The sequence below is a fragment of the Diospyros lotus genome, chromosome 4 (assembly GCF_014633365.1).
Source record: "Diospyros lotus cultivar Yz01 chromosome 4, ASM1463336v1, whole genome shotgun sequence".
Classification (NCBI taxonomy): Eukaryota; Viridiplantae; Streptophyta; class Magnoliopsida; order Ericales; family Ebenaceae; genus Diospyros; species Diospyros lotus.
This window is the reverse complement of record NC_068341.1, coordinates 14,637,270-14,652,129: the sequence shown is the minus strand read 5'-3', so window position 1 is coordinate 14,652,129 and position 14,860 is coordinate 14,637,270. Positions and strand designations below refer to the sequence as shown.

At 36.6% G+C, this 14,860-nt stretch overlaps 1 protein-coding gene across 2 annotated transcripts in view; it reads right to left on the bottom strand.

The window, feature by feature from the left end:
- Positions 1-14,860, bottom strand: part of LOC127800711 (protein ALTERED SEED GERMINATION 2) — an 85,647-nt gene that overhangs the window by 11,748 nt on the left and 59,039 nt on the right. For both annotated transcript variants that reach the window (XR_008022836.1, XM_052335488.1), the window contains exons 14-19: positions 12,151-12,497; positions 11,831-11,921; positions 9,840-9,935; positions 9,665-9,735; positions 9,460-9,587; positions 7,521-7,625 (exon numbers count right to left, since the gene is read on the bottom strand). Coding sequence is in view for 1 of the 2 variants with exons in the window: in XM_052335488.1 (XP_052191448.1) it covers positions 7,544-7,625; positions 9,460-9,587; positions 9,665-9,735; positions 9,840-9,935; positions 11,831-11,921; positions 12,151-12,497 (815 nt within the window). In the remaining variant the exon portion in view is untranslated. The remainder of the gene's footprint in view (positions 1-7,520; positions 7,626-9,459; positions 9,588-9,664; positions 9,736-9,839; positions 9,936-11,830; positions 11,922-12,150; positions 12,498-14,860) is intronic.

Sequence of the window (14,860 nt, the reverse complement as noted above, 5' to 3'; positions counted from 1 at the left end):
AATCACGAACAGCAACAAAGCGAGGGATAACAAAGAAGAAGAGAAAACAACGAAGATCAGAGGATGAAGGGTTGCAGAATAGAGGCTTTATTTTGGTTCCTGCAAGCCAAAATAGGCAAGCTCTCCCCTATCCTTTTCCTTGTGCAGTTGTTAGCACTTAGGGTGTGCATAGTAGCCAAATCGGGTGCCTGATTTCTACTATGTACAGTGCAACCGTGTAGCTATATATATATATATATATCAGAATGCATGCTGGGTTAGCCGAGTGTGAGAGCTCTCGCTTGGTGGTCGGCGGTCGCCCGTCGCCACTGCCTCTCTCGCTCTATCTTGTTGGTCGCTCTGGCTGTCTCTTTCTCACTCTGGCTCACTCACTCTCTGTCGGTCGGTCTTCGCTGGCGTTGGGGGAGGTTCGACGTTGTCGGTCGCCTCTCGTTCTCTGCAAATCGCTCTTGCTCTTGCCTTTCGCTGGGTCGCTCTGCAAATCAGTGGTTTCAGTTTCACTGTTCCAGGTTTGGTTCAATCTTTGGTTTTGACAGTTGATGTGTTATGTTAGGGTTTCAATACTAGTGGCAAAAAATGAAACAAAATTTTGATATTCTCTATATCCAGAATTGATTCTTTTATTTTCGCCTTAAATTGGTTTCGCCCGTATTGCTTGGATTCATTGTTTATGTTTTGCCATTTCTGCGTGTACCATATGTTTGATAAAATGCCTGTGTTTAATTAGTTGTTCAAGCACACCACGTGTTTGTCAAAATTCCTCAGAGAAGACTCGTATCACGGCCATGCTCAGAACTTGCTTGGCTTCTTCCACTTGTGTCATTGTGCAGTAGAGGGGAGCCTATATTATATATCTACAAATAAAAAAAAAAAATAAAGAACCGGTGCTAGCTTCTTGTTCTTTTAACCGACGAGGGACATTTTGGATTGTGGATGGCAGTGTATATATTGAAATTAGGGTTTAGCTTGTTTATGAGTTGTTCGCCACTTGTTAGGTCTCTTTTGGGCTTTGGTATCTCTTATTTTTTATGGGCAATTTGAGATTCCTTTTTCATTTTGGATCCGTTCATCATGTGCACGAGTAAATGGTTAGTCGCTCATAGTTTGGCTTAGAAAGGATCTCAATTTGACTGTCATGTTTGACAGAACCATTTCCTTCTTGTTATTTTAAATGAATGTATGTTTAGGCAAGGCTATATATAAATCTAGAAGTTTAGTATTGTGTGACAGTGCATAAAGTGAGATAAATGTGTCAGGATTAAAAAAAACCTAATTAAATTTATACTATGATTATACTATCATGTTATGGATATATATTTTTATATTTATACTACTAACATGTTAAAATATTTAAATCGTAGAAAATTTATGCTATGATATACTAACATATTATGGATATAAATGCAGGTTCAAATGCTGCATTATTTTCTGTTTTTCTTCTCAATAAGTGTTGCATTATTTTTCTTTTAAGCACAAATCCATAGAACTAATTGTTTATTTATTTTGCATAACATTTAGACTTGAAGTTCATTTTATGAATTTGTTTACGAAATTTGAAACACTGCATCTTATTAATGTTCTAGACTTCAAGTACTTTGTTAAAATTATATTATTTGTTATTATCCTTTTGGTTATTTGAACATTCATGATTATATGAGTTTTCATTTACCTCTTTATAATCACATGTTGAGACTAAAGGTATCTTATTTGTTATTGTCCTCTTGTTGACTTCATATTAAGGAATGAGCTTGTTCATAGTCATCAATGGAAGAACCTTTTTTTTTTTTTTGTATCAAGTTCTGCCTATGAAATTGCAGCATTATGTTAGCCATTGCAAGATAAACACCTTGGTTGAGACTCGAATTAATGGAAGTCCATATGTCTAGTTGCTAATAACATAGGTTCTAAAGTTATAGATTGTTTCAAATTCTTTATAGTTGGTGGATAGGTTTAGGTAGAGAGGGTCATCACTAGACTAGTTTAGTATAGCTATTTTTAAATTACAAGTATGGTTAGTTCTCTTTATTTGAATTATTATAAATCTTTCACATTAAAATAAATTATACTTATTTATTTGATCTTTTGTTTTTCAGGTTCTTGGCATGCATAAGTAGAGAACTTGTTACACTATAATGAGTCAAGAGAAATTGAGTTTGAAGCATAGAAAGAGGAAATCCATTGGTTGAAGAGTATGTTAGCCATTATTTTAGAAAAGGTTGGAGAAAAACTCTAGATGAACCATCAAATGCAGAAGATGGCAACAACTCTTAGATGTGTGGGACTTTAAGGATCCAAAGAAGTTGAAAGTTTAGTTTGACTTGATATACTTTTTTCTTGTTTGTCTTTATTTGATGAATTATGCTTGGAACATGTTTTTGAATATTAGATTTGATGAGTTCTATCATTTGTGGGATATGTTTTGATAGACTAACAATTTGGATGATGTAATTTATTGAAATTTGTGTTAGTTGTGTTTGATATTTTAAATAGGTTGATAATTTATTAACAGGGATGTTTGTGGGACTATATGATGAGAATTTCATGATAGGAAATTTTTAGTGACAGGTTGGGTGAGTCATCTATAATTTTAGTGATGTTATTTCCTTGATAGACTCTAGCCGTCAAAAGTTTTTGGTGATGATATTGTATTGTAGTAAAAAAGTATTTTCAATGAGATGCTTTCATCACAAAATTTTTTTGGTGATGTCTAAAGTCTCTTAATGTAAAGCACAAGTATTTTACCAACCATCAAAGAATATTTTATGTGAGGACTTCACTTTTATCACAAGTACATTTTGGTGAGTAAGTGTTTTGTCACAAAAACTTTCTCATAACAAACAATTTTGTTTTTTGATGAGGAGATAACGTCGCAAGATAGTGTTGGTGATGAGATAAAAAAAAATTGTGAAAATTAATGGTAGTCACAAATATGTTCTAGTGATGGAAATATTTATGCCAATAGTGATGAAGTAATTCGTCACTAAAAAGTATTTTTAGTGGCTAGATATGAAGAGACATTGATCTTGGGTGATGAGTTGGGCGACGAGTTTTTTCGTCACCAATAATGCATTTATCGTGATAAAATGATTATTTCATCACCAAAGATAATTGGCGGGGGACCTACGATGACGAGTTCGTGACGAATATTTGATCATCACTAAAAAGATTGCGTGATGAAATTCTATCTTTTTGTGACAACCTAAGGTCATCACAGAAGACCAATTTTCTTGTAGTGATATTGTTGCCAATTTTGGAGATGATAAGAAGAGGGGAACATATGTGGTAGCTAGTCGGTTAAAGTTTCAAAATGATCGACATTTGAAGGCTGTAGGGTTGCAGATTTCAGCTGCTACCTTCGACAAGGAGCGGCTAAATTCATTGAAGGCATTTGATGTGGACACTTTGACAGGTTTTGGCATTATATTGGATTCCCAGACTATGAGTACTAGCAACCTTAATTTGGTAGCTATTACAAACCCAAGGGCAATAGTATGTTACTTTTTGGAGGAAGATGCAACCTTGTCTGCAATGATTATCATTTTTGTTTCAATTGAGAACCTAAAAATGAAGAAGAAGAGACCTAGAAGGAGGAAGAAGGAAAGAAGGATGAACTAGAAGGAAAGAAGGATGAACTAGATGGAAAAGGCTGAAATTGGATGAAAAGCCATGGCTACTTGTTACAAATTCTTGGGGACAAGAATTCTTTTAAGGAGGGGAGAATTGTCATGATCCTATGAACAATAAAAAGGTATTATTGTAATAGGATAAAATAGTTTGTTAGGGATATTTTAGCAAGTGGTTAGAAGCACATGGGAGCATGTGCTAGGCTGTTAGAAGGCAAATATGCCTATAAAAGATTGTTGTAATGGTTTGTTTTGTTATTCAAGAAATTAATGAATTGAAAACCTGATTTCCTCCTCTTCCAAATTCTCTCCCCTTTCTTGATCTTCATCTCCCTCTTTTCTGTTCTTCTAACCCCCCTAACACTTCTTCTAATCTCTCCCTCATTCTTCCAATTTCCTTCTTAATCTCCTATGTTCTTGGCTTTAGCTGAATCGGATTCTTCCGATTCCCAAACTGATCCTAGGTTAAGCCCTAGGATTATGACAGTAAACTCATAGGTAGATTCCATTTGAAAAGTGAATTTCCAACTTATCCTGCTTGTTAATTGTTGGAGTTGTGGGCTGTGAGTAAAAGGAAAACAAGAGATAGATTTTGGCAAACTTGAGTCAAAGTGGAAAGGCAAAGAAAAGCAGGTGCCCCAACTATTGAGTTGCAATTGAGGCAAGTATAGGAACTGCTATAACAAACAAAACAAAAGCATGTACAAAACTCTCATTCCTTGGCTGTTGAAGTATGTTGTTGGTGAAAAGTTGGCAATGGGGAGTAGTGCATATATGAGACCATTGGAGTCATAATTGCAGCAGAAAAATACTGCATTTTCAGTGAAAAATTTTGCTCGTGAATCCATGGGAAGCAATGAAAGTATGAGGCAATTGGAGCCTCAATGGCAACAGAAGAAGGTTGCAATTTTAGCAGGCAACAACAAGAATCAGGAGCAGTTTATTCAGAAGAATCAGGCTTGGCAAAGATTGGATAATGTGTCTAGCCGAATTGACAAGGGAGCAAGCAGTGGGATTCATGAAACATGTGAGGAATTCGATCATATGTTTCGAGAGAAGCTGCAAAAATTTGCGATGATACTAACTAAGAAGTATCATTACAACTTCCCGGTGAAATATTTCTATAATTATCACAGAAGTTTTAACAAAGAGGACTTCCTTAAAATGGAGCAGCCAAGACAAGAGTTAATACACTTGAATTTGCTGAATAAGGGCTGACATGAAAGAAATGAAGGGTCAATGAAGGGATTTACAGAAGAAGCAAGGCCCCTTGCATTACCGTGAGCGACGAGCCCATTATATGGAGAATCGACTAATGTGGAGAATGCGATTGCGGGGAAACCTAAGGATTCCTTAGCTTGGGTTAAAATAGGCAACGAGAAGGTGGAAACAACACTAGTTGGAGGATATCTTACCATCGACATAAAAGACTAGCATTGAACAATATGATGGTGTTGTTGCCATTTTAGAAGGGTCAAGCCAAATTGCAGAAGATGTTGATTTCTTTTCCAGCTAAGGGAAGTTTTCTTTGAATTATGATCTTGATAGTAGTTCTATCCACCAGCAGTAGATTCAAAGTGGTGAGGAATTCTTGAAGTCGGTTGTAGCTGGGGAAAAGTTAAACAAGACAGTTGAAGAAGTCAAAGGTTTTGTTAAAGGGAACAAAACTCCCACTACTGTGTTGGTTCTTCCTCCAGTTGGCAAATCTGAATGCTTGTCTATTACATTGAAGGATGAATAAATGACTGGAGAACTAGTTAGTCAACCCCCTGTATTCAAAACAACACACAACAAAGATGATGAGAAGAGGGGAACATATGTGGTAGTTGGTTGGTTGTGTGCATTTCGGAATGATCGACATTTGAAGGCTGTTGGGTTTTAGATTTCAGCTGCTACCTGCGACAAGGAGTGGTTAAATTCATTGAAGGCATTTGATGTGGACACATTGACAGATTTTTGCATTATATTGGATCCTCAGACTATGGGTACTAACAACCTTAATTTGGTAGCTATTGCAAACCCAAGGGAATAGTATGTTACTTTTTGGAGGAAGATGCAGCCTTGTCTGCAATGATTATCATTTTTGTTTCAATTGAAAACCTAAAAATGAAGAAGAGACCTAGAAGAAGGAAGAATGATGAATCAGATAGAAAAGGCTGGAATTGGATGAAGAGTCATGGCTACTTGTTGCAAGTTCTTGGAGATAAGAACTCTCTATAGGAGGGGAGAATTGTCATGACCCAAGGATCCATAGAAAAGTAATATAGTAATAGGTTGATAATAGTTGTTAGAAGATATTTTAGCATTTGGTTAGAAGCACATGGGTGTTGTTATGCAGTTAGTTAGGAGCAAATATGCTATGCAAAAGGATGAGATTTTCATACTTGAATTAATGAAATGAAATCTTCAATTTCTCTCTCTACAATTCTCTCCATTCTCCCTCTCGTTTCTTCTCTGCATCTCGCCCTCATTTCTCTCTAAATTACTCTCCCATTTTTATCCAATTTTCATGTAATTCATTATGTTCTTAATTCTATTCAATTAGATCTTTCCGATTGCAATCATACCCTAGGCTAAACCCTAGGTGCAAAGCAAGAACAAAGAAATTTGGAAGTTACAAGCTCAGATGCTCGCTTCGCGACCAACCGACTTGGGGGGCTGTGGACCGTATTGGCCCAATCTTGATCTTTAGCCCACAACCCAATCTCAGCCCTCGCCCTTAGCCTAACCCTAGCTCTGTGCCTGCCTGCAACAACATCATTATTGCCGCATGCTGGGTACTCCTGCACTTACTCAAGATCTCATCCTCATTAATGGCAGATCTCATCATCATGAATAGTAGATCCCATTCACATTAATGAGGGTCTCGTCAGCACCATACCACCATCAGGGAGCCCCGTCAGCACTGAATATCCAGTTCTATCACCCTGTAAACACACGACACATGCATGTAGGAGGACTTCTCATTCTATATAAACCAGCTCTCTCCAAATCCAAAGCATGTTCTTTCTAGCCTACCAACACTGCCAATTTACTCTCTTATTTACTTGAACGCCGGAGTGTTTGTGAGTGCCAGCCACCCCCAGGAGTCTGTTCCCTATCGTCGCGAGGTCACGTCCAACCACCATCCTTTTGGGCCAAAAGGAACAATTCCTAAACTAGTTACATCAGAGCAAGCTACACCACTTAGCACTACATGAAATGCGAGTACACCTACTTCAACTCTTGGAAGTTGGCAAAGACCTGAGACAAAACTAAGACAACCTCCCTCCCAAAAATAAATAACCCTAAATTTTGATGAACTCTAAATTGGAATACAACAGCTGACAATGTTTCACAGATTTGAAAGAGTGGTTGTGCATGCGTTTGTGTTGTTTGGGGAGTTGGGGAAATGGCAGGGGGGAGGGGTTGTTGCGGGCTGTTAGTAAACTTTCAGATCACGCTTCTATCAGCTGAGTAAAATCTTCATGAGATTCAAGGTTAAGGGTAAAGTTTTCATCCAGTGGCTTAGCCCATACTCAACCAATAGACTTGAGATAAATTCTACAGCAAAAAGAGAGAATTTTATATATCATAACTGCTAATTGTTATCTTGGGCCATGAGCTCAAATTAGTAGTTTCCCATGTAATTTACTAGTGGGAATAATGCTGGGAGTGCTGTTGCATTGTAAAAATATCTACATTTACTAAGTATATTGTGGTCATCTCAAATTGGAGCGATCAAAATGATATCTAAAATCAGAGTGGCCTATATGCTTAAAGAAAAGGGGATATGTACCAAAAAACATAAATAAGAGTGGCCTCTATCATTAATTCAAGAAGCACGCAATTCCCACATCATCATCTTCTTGGAGGGATAGAAAGGAAAGGAAAGGTGTTTATCAGTTTGGCAGTTACCTGTTCAATTGAGCATGACACAATTAACTCTGTGCGCATTCAAAGGGACGCACAGTTCCTCCAGAAAGCTCATGCATTTGGAAATGCTCCACAAGTTCGAAAGGCCTGCAAACAACATCGTTAGAATACCATTACACACTACAGAGCTAGAGCTTGTAGTATATCTGCCAGCAAAATGAAATAAACAAAAAGCGTATTCCATAATCAAGACTTCCTACAGGATCAGCACGAAAAATTTGCGAAACAATTGGCCATCACAACTATCTGACACCCAGACAATAGTACAACTAAATTAACAGTCAGTAATCTTTTTGACATCCCCAAGAACAACGTGCATCCCTTTTTTAGGTGTTTTGGGGGGGGGGGGGGGGGGGGGGGGGTGGGGGGGTGATAAGAGCTCCTTTAATTGCATGAATTCTGTTATTCCATCAATTACTTCATTTGTATGTCAACTAAATCAAAATCTGCAAATACACAAGTTATCTATTCACATTTGTGTATGCATCAAACAGAACAAAGTCTGAATCTCCTATTTTTAAATTCGGTACTTCTATATGTTAAGGACATTTCAAATTTGAATCTCATAGAGACAGAAATTTTGTGTAATTTTTTAGTTATTTTATTGTTATAACAAAAAGAAAAACAATTTATTAACTTGCAAGTGAAACTAATACTGGCTATTCTTATTGTAAGGAAATGGGCCCTATTCCCTAAGCATTTAACAATATTTTCCACATTTATCTATACCTGTCTCAGTCGCCTTTGAGGCATCACTAAAAAGCAATCCCCCAAAAACTATTATTGCTCCTGTGAGAATAATGAGAAGAAGAATAATTCTTTACCAACAAACACCCATATCATAATAAAACAATTATATATTTCCATCATAGATATAAATCCTCCATCAGAACGAAAGTATCACTGGAACAACATATTTACAATTTTCACAATCACTTTATAGCAGGGATATGCTATTTTGGCAGGCTATCACCAAATTACAAATATGAGGCTCCCACTCATGAGGTAAGAATGTTGTAAATGAAGTAATCATTAGTGTGGTGGTATTGCAGCATCTTATATTTCACATCCTTCCCTCAGATGAAAGAAGAAGAGGTTAAGGTGTACTTTGTAGTTTTAGTACTCATGGAATGTGTATGACCACCACAAAAACAACCACATTCAGAAAAGTGAGTGCACAAATAAGTTGAGCATTTCAAAAGTCACACCATTGACACCTCATGGATAAATGGGCTATGAATATACAAAGAGGTCCAAGTGTGCCAAGGTATATACTGTTCACCAACAATATGACCTAGGATGCAGGCTAATGCCAAGGTAGCAATGTCGAGATGCTTTGGAAAACATCTGAACTAGTAGGACTTCTAAGGAAAACTAGAGATCAAAAGGAAAGCAGTTCATATTGATAATCAACAGCTTTCCAATCATCTAACAAAACTTTAAAATAAGAATCAATATAATCATATAGCTAAATGGTGAAAAAGATTTATAATGACAAAACTATCAAAATAAAGTCAGGAGCTTGACAATTTGAAGTTTTGCTACAGTTGCACATGCCCCAAATTTTACAAGAAAACACAGAAAACAGTTAAAAGATTTAGAATTTCCATTAAAACCTAATGCTGGATCAGATACATCTGCAAAGTGATATCAATATTGTAGAAATGGAAGGAGTCAATTCCCTTGATTAGCGGGAATCAACTCCAATCTCTTGATTGATGCCCCGAATCCCTTTCTTTGATTGATTGTTTTTTATTTTTTGGTGTAGGAATATTCTGTATATTCTGTAAGTCTTTCCTAATATGTCGTATCATTTCTCTATAAGAAGAGAGGAACCATTGTTTTTCCAAAACTCAGTGAAATAGATTTCCTTCTCCATATCTATTCATACCAGTTCACAAATATGATTGCATAAACTTACAGAATAATTTCACGATTACGGCATAGTCTGGTTTGATTATTCTCCATGACATCCACCACATTTGCAGGCTCTGGTCCTGCAGCTCCTGCAGCCACTATGGATGGGACTGAAGCTGTTGGTGTCCAAATCTGTAAAGATTTACAGTCAAAAGTTAATAATTTCACCTAAAATAAAACTCTATGCAACTCTCCTTCACCATACTAACCTTTATGGTGCTATCAATACCGCTTGTAGCCACAACACAGTCAGTTGGATGGCATTGCACACAGTTTACCACTAAAGAGAGGAAGAAAAGAGACTTCAGTCAACAGATGAGACTAGAGGATAATAGTACCATATACAGAACAAGTTCAGGAGGGGCAAAAAGAAAAACCAATCACCAGCTTCATCACCGACAAGCGTCTTTATTAGTCTACCAGTTTTCTTTTCCCATATAAACCACCTGCCATCATCACTCCCACTCGCAATATATTCACCTGCAATTTGGAAATTGACGACTTAGGAACACTGGTTACATAATCTAACCCTGCTTGTTACATCTGGAAGACAATTGGATTTTAATTGAAATCAGTGTTGTAACCAATGAAGTACCAATTCGAAACAAAAGGGGAGAGGGGAAAATAACAAGAAAATGAGATCTCATTGATGAGAGAGGGAGAGGGAGAGCAACTGCAAGTGCAAGGGAGGGAGGGAGAGAGAGAGATAGAGAGCACAAATCACCCACTCCAGATAACTGTCTTCTCTGGCAGAATAATAATCCCAGGATGGATTCACCACTTGTAAGCAAAAGCCAGTATGGTAGGACCCAGGGCCTAAACCTTATGATTGGTTGAATGCCAACATAAGAACAGGAGATCTAACAAAACCTTGAAAATACAGTACATTTTTTTGTTGTCCATGCAGTCAGCTACCAAGACACATTCTTTCTGTGTAACAGCCATTTTCAGCCATCCAGCAATACATAAAGCATCAATAAATTCACACCAATTAGCTGCAAGATTCACAATTGTCCAACACTTATTTTTCTAATTGCTTTTCCCCTTTCCTAGCTGCAATAAACTTTCTTCTTATGATTACTAATTAACATAGGACAATAAATACCACTGCAAAAATTTCAAGTTACAGTCTGATTATCGGATGTCGTGGGCATCTATTCAGGTCTTAAACGCTTAATCTTGACTATGTATCTAAAAGTGGACTTTAGGTATGCAAATACACAGCGTATACTGAAACATAACATGTTTTGTATGGCTTCCCAACATAAGCAGTTGCTTCCATTTAGGAATGCACTTGAAATTTAATGAAATTTCAATAGAAAATAAAATTTATATCACCATGCAGGCAAGAGGGTCAAAACTTTAGTTACTATAAAATGAAGTTCTTTTTCTTTGAACATCACTAAGTTAAACAATCAAAGTCTCTAATTTGCTAGAGAACTACTCTTGTCACAGCTACTGGAAATGGCCTACAAGCTATGTTGCAAGGATTCTTTTGTTTCCCCTTGAGCACCCATGTCCATTAGATATGACAAGGGCAAAGGTTATGAGATATGTGTCTGATACCCATACCCAAAGTGGACATGTGGAACACTCTAATTTTAAATTTTAATGATGTCTGAAGAAAAAGGAGCCCAGGGGCTGTTTAGCTGTGGAAAAAAGCCCCAGGTTTCCACAGAAAATGAATAATTAGAAAACTGACACAAATACAAAAATTTCCTAATAGAAAATGTTGACTTGGAAATGCCATTTTCGAAAAATTGAAATAAACTTGGAAAACACCTAAAACGAGTTTGTTGTCCTTATTAATTTGAAGATTTTTTCCCAAATCATCTCCATCTCCTTCCCTAACACAAGTTACACAAAAGAAATTAAAACATCTCTTCTTTTTTGAACAAATGTTCTAATTTTCTATATTGGAAATTAGTTTTTTGTATTTCTAACATTTGAACACTTTTTCCAAATTTTTTATGAAAAATAAAACTAGAAATTTTATAGAAAATTGGAGATACAAAACTGGAAATCATTTCATACACCTAAACAACCCCTCAGCTTTCACATTGAAAAGAGATTTCAGAATTCTATCATAGATATGAAATGGAAATCTCATTTCTCCTCTCAATTTCATTTTATTTGGAGTACAATAATATCATTTTACTCTAAAACATTATGCAATTAGCGATCATATTTAACTGTTCACCAACGCGTCCATGTATCTACATCCAACTTTCATATGCATATCCTACTGTTCCTAAGATTAAGGATTTAAGAGCGTTTGGCGTGTGGTATAAATCCACTTCCAATGCTCACATCCAATTCCACATTACATACTCTATAAGGAGGAATAGAAGATGTCATGTCACATTAGCATGTACCTAGTTGGCCGAGAAAACTAGCTTGCTTTATGTCGGTCCCCATATTGCAGTGGCCAACATATCTCTGTTTCATATCTATCACCACTTCAGGCTGCAAATATGAGCACAAGAACAAAATCAGGTAAAAGCAAGATGTTATTTGAAAAAAAAAAAAATCCTACCCATGATATAAAACTAAGAAATATACAAACAAAGAAAAATAATTGCTATATAACTAAGAAAGAAATTTAATAATATAAGAAAAATTGCTATATGAATATTAAATATATTTATCAAAAGATTCAAACATTGATCATAGCATTATAGTTATGAGAACATACCTGGTTAGTTTGATCATTTTGGGATGATGTAGGCAATCCAATAGAGCCACTTGCATTATCAGTCTCCATGGCTGAATCACCTCTTCTATGAATTCTCAAATTTAAACTGCCATGAAGAACATTAGGTTCAACATCATGCCCTTCATCACTAGACATCGGTGTCTCAAAGTCCACCTCTACTTCCTCATCGTAATCAGAATCTTCTCTTCCAGATCTTGGACCATCTTGTGATGCATCACTATTTGCCTCTGACCAGTAGAGTATGTCACTCAATGATACTACTTTTCCTGCTTGAGATTCAGTCTTTGGTGCTGCATCAGTCAGCTTGCTACTTTTCTCATATTCAACTATCAATACAACCAGGCAGATAGAATTAACATAATGCCTAAAGTATATTAACTAGAATCTCTTTGCCATCTTGAGTGACTCAACTTTCATAGCCCATTAAAAAGGAGGGGAGTGATGTCAGGGACAACTAAAAGATCGAGAACTGAAATAGTAACTTATGATCACATCATTATCTCTGATCCCACCCTCTACTTTAGTCACACTACACTACAATGACCATGACCAGATTTGCACTAATGCTTTGCTTGGGAGGGAGTTAGTAATGGAATTGAAAAGGGTGAAATGGGATGTACAAAGTATTTTCTCCCCATCTGAGAGAGTAGAGGATGGAAAATAATGGAAATGATAATCCTTGTTTGAGAGAGCAATGGAAATGGATGAAATGGTAGGATATTAACAGCAAATGACCATTATTCCCTCTATTAGGATTGGATCACATAAACCACAAACAAAAATCAGGAGTAAAATGACAAAGAAAATTTAACATGGTTCAGCCTCAATAAACCTATGTCCATAATCTCACCACATGGGGATAATCCACTAATCAGTAGTGTTTCATGGAGAAAATACAAAACCCTCCCAAGTCCCAACACTTGCAGACTCCAAATAGCTGGTCACTCACATTCCAAAGACTTTTGGTTAATCAAGGAACACATTCATAGTCCTCTCCAATTGAAATAACCAGTCATGCACCCTGGAGACGTTATCTGGCTGAGGCACTCTCACACTCAAGACACACAACAATCGCTGGTGTGGTCCAGCCACAACTGAACTAAGGGTTGCCTATTTATATTCTACAATCCACAATCCTAGTAGGATTAGGTCTCCCACAACTAATCAGATTAGGTTCTATTTGAGAGACTCAATCTCAATTAGACATGAATTTGAGTTATCCAACACACTCTTTATGGAAAGAGTGGTTAAGGAAAAAATTGAACTTCCAAAATATTATTGAAGTTTATGTTGTCAACACACAATTATGTTTTCCATCCGTTTCTATTCCATTCATTCTCCCCCAATTTGGGGGAGACAAAATGAGCCTTGGAGGAGAACAGAGGGGAAGTGTTTCCATCCATTTTCATTCCACTACATTACTATTGTGACTCCCAACTGAGGAGAACCATTTTCCAATTATTTCCATTCCTCCCTACTCCTAGAAGCACTGTTAAGGGTACATTGTAATTAGTACTTTGAAACTGCCTGAAATCAAATTTGATTGTACCATAACAATAACTGCAATAATGCCATTTAGTACAAGACTTCTAAAGCATGCCATAGCCATAGTGCTAAACAAGCATCCAAGTGATTAGACTGCATGTCCTATCAAGTTTGGAGCAACCCTATCATTGTACCAAGACTCGCCGCCTTCATTTGTTTTTTATCTATTAAAGGGGGAAAAAACTTTACAACTTTATATTTCACTAAGATTCAAATGTTTGCTAAGATGTAAGTGGAGGTGAAGCTGTGCAGGTACAGGCTGCACCAAGATTCGCTGCATACTAAGATTTTGGGCTGCTTTTGGGACCTTATTTTTGCAATTCACAGCATTTTTTGGGAAAACTCAGGGGCTATGTCTATCATTATTTCTCATCCATTTTTTGATATGAACATCAAGAAACATAACTCACCTTGAGCAGTTATGGAGGACATTATTGGCAAAGACTTGGAGATCAAGTTATCCCCCAAAAGGATCAATTTTAATATTGGATCAATTATCAAAGAAGAAGAGAAGATTATGGACATTGTTACTCATAGAATCAAAGCAAGATGGTCAAAGGGGAGAAGTGTGTCCAACATTTTCTGTCATCGTAAATCCCTTTAAAGCTAAAAGAAGTTTTATTGGATGGCTATAAGACCATCTTTTGTTTTACAGATCAAAATGTTGTAAAATTAAACACTAACATGTTATGGTAGATGTGTGGCCATACAAGAAAAGACTAAAAAACGAGACCATACATGATGAAGTTTAAGTGATGCATATTGAAGATAATATAGGGCAGTCACAATTAAGATAGTTTAAGCATGTAAGAAAACAACTAATACACTCACTTATGACACAAGTGGATGAAATGGAGGAATTTTGTACCAAAAGACAGATAGACAAAGAAAACTTGGTGGAAATCTATAAACATGACATAAGATAAAATGGCCTAGTAGAGGATGTGGCCATGGATAAAGAAGGCTGGAGATCTAGAATTCATGTAACCAATCCACCTAGTGGGATTAAGGCTTGTGTTACTGCTGCAGTTGTTGTAGGTCAAGATATTTTTGACAAGTTTGACTCAGTTTACACTAGGTACATTCCAATTTGGATTCTACATTATTTGGAATGTCAAATCAATACATTGAGCCACAAGACTCG